The following is an 8,041-nucleotide window of genomic DNA, read 5'->3' as shown; positions in this document are numbered from 1 at the left end:
GCGGCAGCACCAGGCCGGCCGAACTAGCGTAGGGTCGTGCGGCCCAGAAACTCACAGCCGGTCGAAGGGCGGCGCGGCGCAAGGAAGGCCCGACCAGGATCGCGCGTGAGGAGACGTCGCGGGCGCCGGGCGAGAGGCCGGCGTGAGGGGGCGCGGAGGCAGGGGCCGCCGGCTGCCGGGACCCGCCTGTCCTCGCGTCCGCCGCCGGCATGAGCCACATCCAGATCCCACGGGGGCTCACGGAGCTGCTGCAGGGCTACACCGTGGAGGTGCTGCGGAGGCAGCCTCCCGACCTTGTCGACTTCGCGGTGGACTACTTCACCCGCCTGCGCGAGGCCCGCGCCCAAGCCTCCGGCTCGCCCGCCACCCCTCCTTCCGGCGCCCAGCGTCCAGAGCCCGGCCCTGGCCTTGTCGCCGACGCGAACGCGGACAGCGAGACCGAGGAGGACGAGGACTTGGACGGTAGGCGGCGGGCTGGGCCGAGGTTCGCGGCGGGGGGGACAGAGGGAGCGGGGCAGGGGGTCTTTAGAGAGCTAGATGGGGCTGCGGGTGTGTGTGTGGGGGGGTGCAAGCCGAAAACCGTGGGCCAGGACCTCGGAGTTCCCCAGCGGAGTGTGTCGGGGATCCCGGAGCCGCCGGCGTGATCCCAGCGTGCGCCACTTCCAGTTTGAGCTCCGCCGTGCCCCGAGCCCAGGAGCGCACCGACTGAGTTGTCACATTCAGCCTCCAAGGAAACGTGCGCGCTTTCGGCCCGCGTGGTGGCGCGGACCGCCTGGCCCGAGGAGAACCCCGCCTCTACCAGAGACCCTTCGTCGGGTTTTGTTCCGAAGACAAGAACATGCACCGACTCGTGTTTAATAACCAGGACGGTAACTGTGTTTGGAAATAATTCATTTTGTGAAAAGTTACTGGGAAGAACTTTAAGCACAGACAAAAGTAGAGAGAGAAGATGAAATGAACCCCGAGATGTCATCACCCACATTCAGCAGTTCAAATATCTGTCACATATGTTTCATCTGTACCTTTTTTCCTTTAGCTGAAGTTTTTTTAAAAAAACAAATCCCTGTTAGGTCATTTCACTCCTGCATACTTGCGTATGCATTTCTTAAAATATGGACCCTGGCAATGTACATAGGTTTTAATTTGGCTGAAACGGTTGAATCAAATTTGGTGAGGGTAAACAGTAACTGCCTTGTTTAGCATATGGGGTGTAGGAAAGAAGACGAGTAACACTTGCTACATCTGATTGAAGCAGGGTTGTCAAAAAGCAATTTCATACCTCGGTTGCTTCAACCTAGTCTTTGTCAGTTTAACAATAGAATTATCCTACTTTTGAACAGCCAGAGTTTAACAAAACAAAACATTTGAGAGACAAAATTAGAGACAATATTATTAGAGCATACTGAAAAAAAAGAAAAAACACCCAACTAGTTCTGAGTTGAATCCACATTAAGTCATGGTGGCAAGCATGCTAAAGAGTAGAAATTGTTCTTCTGTGTTTCCCCTAACTTATTGCACATTAAATTATGGGGTTTTCAGCTTCAACCTGGAAATCAGAAACTATTTCCCAAAATCTCTGCCACAGATTTGTTTTGTGGTCTAAGACAAGTTGTCATACTTGTTTGATTTCAGATTTACTTATCCTTAAATGGGGACAGTGACAACACTCTCCTAGAGATAACTGTTTTTAAAAGCTTTATTTTAGGAGTGACTCCTATGTTTATTTTCCCTGTCATATCTATAAATCACAAAGCTATAATTTGCTTTGCGACAATTTTTTCCTAGTCTGTTTCTTTTTAAAATTTATTTTTTAATTACAGTTGACAATACAATATTATATTAGTTTCAAGTGTACAATACATAGTGATTAAATGTTTATATACCTATGAAGTCCACCTTACTAAGTCTAGTACCCATCTGACAGCACACATAGTTATTACAATATTATTGACTATATTCCCTATGCTGTACTTTATATCCCGTGACTGTTTTTATAACTGGCAATCTGTACTTCTTAATCTCTTCCACTTTTTTCACCCATTCCCCCAAACCCCGTCTCATCTGGCGACAACCAGTTGTGGCAGTTTTTATTTACAAAAAAACAATGTTGTAGAAATTAATCCCAGATGAGTAAAAATGGAGTTTATAAGTTTTATATTATGTCTTCACTCGTTATTTCTGATATTTTTTTCAAAATTGAGTTGACTTAAATCTTTATAACCCTGTGCTTTATTTTACTGGTATTTACATGTTTTTTTGTTTATATCTCTTAAGTGGCTGTGCGATATATAATTATAGAAATCAACACAAAGCCAACTTCTGTTTACAGATAATAGACTAAAACGTTGCACACAGTGAGATAATGTTTCACACTCATAAGGTTGGCTTTTATGAAAAAAAAATTGCAAGTGTTGGTGAGGATATAGAAAAGTTGGAACCCTTGCTCATTGCTGGTGAGAATGTAAAATGGTCTGGCTGCTGTGTAAAAGAGTTTGGTGTATCCTCAAAAAGTTAAACAGAATTACCATATGTTCAAGCAGTTCCACTGCTATGTATATATATCCCACAGGAATAGAAAAACGCGGAGTCCAGCAGATACTTATATGCCAATGTTTATTGCAGCATTATTCACTATAGCCAAAAAGTAGAAACAACCCAAGTGTTCCGTCAACTGATGAATGGATAAACTAAGTGTGGAATTTACATGCAGTGGAATACTATTCATCCTTAAAAAGGAATGAAATTCTGATACATGCTACAACGTGGGAGAACCTTGAAAACATTACGCTTGTGCAATATGCTAGATACAAAAGGACAAACATTGTATGATTCTGCTTATGTAGCGTAGGGATACCTAGAATAGGCAAACTCATAGAGACAGAAAGTAGAAAGAGGTTACCAGGGGCTGGGGAAGTAATAATAGAGAGTTATTGTTTAATGAGTGCAGAATTTCTGTTTGGGATGATGAAAAAGTTGTGAAATTGGATAGGGGTGATTGTTGCACAACACTGAATATCATGCCATGAATAGAAACATTAGGATAATAAGCCCACAGGCTTATTATCTAATTTCTAATTAGAAATTAGAAATGGGATATGTAGTGTTAGAACTGTAAATAGCAAGGAGACTTTGCTTGATAAGGTCCTATTTGGCTAGCCATCAATTCATTTTATAAAATTGTTTATTATTGGAAACACTTGAAAAACTTAGTAGCTGTTATTCGTTTGTTTTATCAATAGTTTTGATATCAAACAGCACACCAAGTACGAAGTATTATAGTGGGCATTTAACTCTGGGGAAAGCCTGAAGAGTTCAGATTTATTAATAAATAACTCTTAACTGTATCCTCATAAGAACAAGAAATTAACATTCAGACTTAATTTACTTCTGTAATTATCATAAAACATTTATACTTGTGGATCTCCCAGCGTTTTAACAGCTTTATGGAGATATAATTCACGTGCCATATAATTCATCCATTTAAAGTATGTAATTTGGTGGTTTTAGTATACTCACGGATATGTGCAACCACCATCACAATCAATTTTAGAACATTTTCATCACCCCATAGAAAACACTTTAGTCATCACCTGCCAACAGCCCCATTCCCTTCAGTCAAAGGCAACCACTAACCTACTTTCTGTCTATAGATTTGCCTATCCTGGACATTTCATAAAAATGGAATCAGACAATATATGGTCTTTTGCTCCTGGCTTTCACTGAGCATGAGGTTTTCAAGGTTTATCAGTGTTGTAGCATATGTTAGTATTTCATTTCTTTTTAATTGATGATACTATTCCATTGTATGCATATACCACATTTTGTTTATTCGTTCTTCAGTCGATGGACATTTAGGTTATTTCCACTTTTTGATATTATGAATAATGCTATGAACATTCATCTGTGCAAGTTTTTATGTGGACATATATTTTCATTTCTCTTTGGTATATACCTAGGAGTAAAATTGTTGGGCCATGTGGTAACTCCATATTTAACCTTTTGAAGAACTGCCAGACTGTTTTCCAAAAGTGGTTGTACCATTTTACACTCCAACCAGCAGTGTATTGAGGGTTCTAATTCCTCCACGTCCTCGTCAGGCCCCGGGTGCACACCATGAGCGAGCGTATGAGAGGAGACGCCCTGCCTTCAGAGATCCAGTTCTTAAGGGGAAACGGCCACATCCATAGGTCAGGGGTGGAAGTTGGGGGGGTGGAATTAAAGAGGGAACAAACCCTTTTTTTGAATGAAATTTACATAACGTAAAATTCCCAATTTTAAAGTGAATAGTTCATTGGCATTTAGTACATTCACAGTGTTGTACAGCAATCAGTTCTATCTATAAAACATTTCTGTCATTCCAGAGTAAAGCTTCTCACCCATCAAGCAGTTTCTCCCCCTATCTTCCTTCCCCTTCCCCCATCTCTGGCACCAGTCTGCATTCTGTCCCTCTGGATTTACCTGTTCTGGCAAATGGAGTCATACAATATGTGATCTTTTGAGTCTGGCTTCTTTCACTTAGCATAATGTGTTCAAGGTTTATCTCTAGTGTAGCATTACCAGAACTTCATTCTTTTTTATCGCTGAGTAATATTCCATTGTTTGTATATACCACAGTTTGTTTATCCATTAATTAGTTGATAGACATTTGGGCCTTTTCCACCTTTGGCTATTGTGAATAGTGCTGCTGTTAACATACCTGTGCATTTAACTTGTTTGAGTACTTGTTTTTAATTCTTTTGGGTTATATACCTGTGAGTGCAATTGTGGGGTCATATCGCATTTCTATGTTTAGCTTTTTGAAGAGATGCCAAACTGTTTTCCACAGTGGCTTAATCATTTTACCTTGTCAAAGTACTTGGATTTCCAAGTACTTTGGAAACTTGGATTTCCAAGTTTCCACATCCTTGCCCACACTTGTCTTTTTTATTATAGCTATCCTAGTGGGTATGGTTTGGTATCTTATTATGATCTTCATTTGCATTTCTCTAATGACTAATAATGAACATCTTTTCATGTGCTTGTTGTCCATTCGTATATCTTCTTTGAAGAAATGCTATTCAGGTCCTTTGTCCATTTTTTAATTGGGTTTTCTGTCTTCTTGTTGAGTTTTAAGAGTTTTTTATGTATTTTGGATACTGTCCCTTACTGATATGTGATTTGCAAATACTTTCTCCCATTTTGTTAGTTGTCTTTTTACCTTTTTACATTCTTAAAGCCACCCAAGTTTTAGATTTTGATAAAGTCCCGTATATCTATTTTGTTTCTTTTGTTGCTGTGCTTTGGATGTAATTACGGGTCTGCTTTTTCTTTGTTCCTACCCTAGCTCTCCTCTTTAGCTTGGACAGCCACAGAAGTTCCTTATCTTAGATGCTTTGCTCTCTCCAATATACACAGTCCTAGAAGACTTGGTCCCTGTCTTTCTCTTTACCTTCTCTTTCTAGCCCTACCCCTCCTTTCCTGCTGAGCTTGTTTCTACACTTGTCAGGCTCTCTCCCCAAATAGTCTGATTGCTGTTGACCCCTCCTAAATCTTTCTTCCCTGGCTCTGACCGGCTGGCTTTTCTCTTCCTTTAGACCTCAGCTTCAGAGAGGTTTTTTCCAGATTGCCTTGCCTAGAGCGGGTCCCTTTGTTGGGGCTCAATAGCAGTTAAGTTACTTTAGAGCGCTAATAATGATCTAGAATTCTCATTTGTTTTTTATTATTTTTCTCTCAAAAGAACAGAAGCTCTGTGAGGATGGGAGGAGCTTTCTGTCTTCTACGTTTTGTCTCTAGTGCTTTGCGCTTAGCCTGACCCATAGTGGATACTTAAAAATCTCCTGTTGAGTAAATGAGCGAATGAATGATCAAGGAGCTGATTTTGGAGATTGATATATCACAGGGTATGCTATGAGAGCACAGAAATGAGAGCTAAGGAAGGGACTGGTTGGTCAGTGGTGTTGGAAGCAATGGAGAGGGCAGGTCAGGTAGGACAGTGTTGAAGTGGTTGGACCCAGTGGTGATTCAGAGATAGAGGCACCAGTGGTGTTGTGGAAGAGGATTGTAGTCAGTGGGTCAGAGAGTGTGTGTGTGTGTGTGTGTGTGTAGGTAGTTATAGAAGATTCAAGCAAGGAATGGGGAGTACATTTTGAAGAAGTGAAGAACATACCCGGTGATAGCTTAAAGAGGAGGTAGGTATGAGGGAATTTTTTGGTTTTGTTTGTTAAGATGGAGTCATGTTCATGTGCCAAGGAAGAGGAGCCAGTGGAGAGGTAGCAGCTGATGGAGCAAGGTGAGTGGGTTAAAACTGAGGGAAAATGTGGGGACATCTCATGTTCAGAAACTGGCGAAAAATGTTATTTGTCTTAGCAGTTATTTAATTTAAAGGGTAATTGAAGGTTTTACTTTTTTACGCCCTTGATTCAAGGCCTTGTCTTTTACTTACTTGAATCTGATAAATGCAAGCGTTTAAGCTCAGGGAAAATTATCTCTTTAAAACAGGTTATTGATTTTTCTGGCTATCTGACTGTTGGCTGTTTTGAATGCCATGGATGTATGAAAGAGAAACAAATGCATTTTTTTTAAAGGTTTGTATAATTTAGACCTTTTAGAGGGGTTTCTTTTTAAAGTATCAACTACTCCATACAGAATCTTTTATCTAGAAATGAAGGAAAAGGAAGCTTATTGGAACCTCTTTCGAGTCTTAAAACTCTTCAGTATCTGATGAGAAATGATGAGCTATTTCTGGATGATTTTATTAGAATTTTTCACTTGGTGCTCTTATAAATGTCTTAGTTACTTTCTTGAAAAAAATGAAAGTAATTAAAAGACCACCGTTATAATGAAAACATATCAGAAACAATTATAATAATCACTGACTTTTATATTGTTTCTAGAGATAGCCAGATGTTTAAAATCAACAGTTAAGTGATTTAGTTATCCTTGAGTTGGTTTTTTGATGGATACTTAATTGCAAATGCAGAAGATTTCCTGCTTTTTCTTTAGCTTACTTCTGATACTATTAAAATATTTTTGATTTAGTGAAAAAGAATAATGTCCTTCAGTGATCTGCTCACGAACTGTTTTTATTATAGAAAAGAGCAAGATAGTCTCTAGTTAGAAAAGCGAGTTATACAGTACTGTGAATCACACACTGCTTCTTTCCTCTTTGGGAAAGACTTTTAAGTCCTGTTTTCAACACATCATGGTTATCAGGTCTGTGACTTTGGTGAGGCTCCTGGGGCCTGACTTCCCAGGGGGTACTCTTCAGCTTCCTGGGTTAAGAATGTGGAGTTGCTGCTCCTTAGGGACCCCGTTCTCTACTTGTACAGCAAAAACGTATGCAGCCTTTATCTTCCAAGATTTTACTGCTGGATGGCAGTACAACTTAAAACCCTCCTGTCTTTTTTGGTTATGAGAATGCATTGTATTGAAGAAATAATTTTCCAAACACAAGGGAAAAAGGTGGGCTCTGTCTGTATGGTGGCCTTACTTAAGGAAATACGATTATTACAAGAAATTAGCGGACACTTATTCACAGAACACAAAAGATTCACTCTAGTGGTAATACGAAAACCAAGCTTTACTAATGCATTGTCAGTAACATACAGGCAGCATTTGAAATCTTCTCATTTGAAGAACCAAATGCAGTTGGGGCCATCAGCACAATATGTGGGCAGAGATAGGCTGGACATGTTTGACCATTCTGGAGACTGTGTGAGAAGGTTGTTTTCATTGTCTTTGACACAGAATAGCCTTAGTTTACAGCTCTGTTGAAGGATGAGAGTTTATTTCAAGATTAAATGTTTAGTCAGTAAAAATGGATCCAAGACTTCCTATTCAAATAAAAAGCAACTTGGAAATAACATGGGAACTATTTTGCTCATTAAGAGTTCTTTTGTAATAATTTTAGATTATATGGCTCCAGGAATGAAAATAGGTGTTGGCACAACAATTTATTTTTTTGTCTCTAAAAACATGTGGTTTGCTAGATCTGTTCTTGTATATTGTATTTTCACGACGCATTTTTCTCTTGTAATTTTTCCTGTTTAGTGTAAAATTTAGC

At 40.0% G+C, this 8,041-nt stretch overlaps 1 protein-coding gene across 2 annotated transcripts in view; it reads left to right on the top strand.

Moving 5' to 3' along the window:
• PRKAR2A (protein kinase cAMP-dependent type II regulatory subunit alpha) overlaps positions 1–8,041 on the top strand; it is a 97,848-nt gene continuing 89,807 nt past the window's right edge. For both annotated transcript variants that reach the window (XM_011375383.2, XM_011375382.2), the window contains exon 1: positions 1–462. In XM_011375383.2, the coding sequence (XP_011373685.1) occupies positions 210–462 (253 nt within the window). In that variant the 5' untranslated portion in view covers positions 1–209. The remainder of the gene's footprint in view (positions 463–8,041) is intronic.

This window comes from Pteropus vampyrus, unplaced genomic scaffold (genome assembly GCF_000151845.1).
Source record: "Pteropus vampyrus isolate Shadow unplaced genomic scaffold, Pvam_2.0 Scaffold271, whole genome shotgun sequence".
Lineage (NCBI taxonomy): Eukaryota > Metazoa > Chordata > Mammalia > Chiroptera > Pteropodidae > Pteropus > Pteropus vampyrus.
The sequence above is the reverse complement of the archived record's forward strand: the minus strand, read 5'-3'. Positions and strand labels throughout refer to the sequence as shown.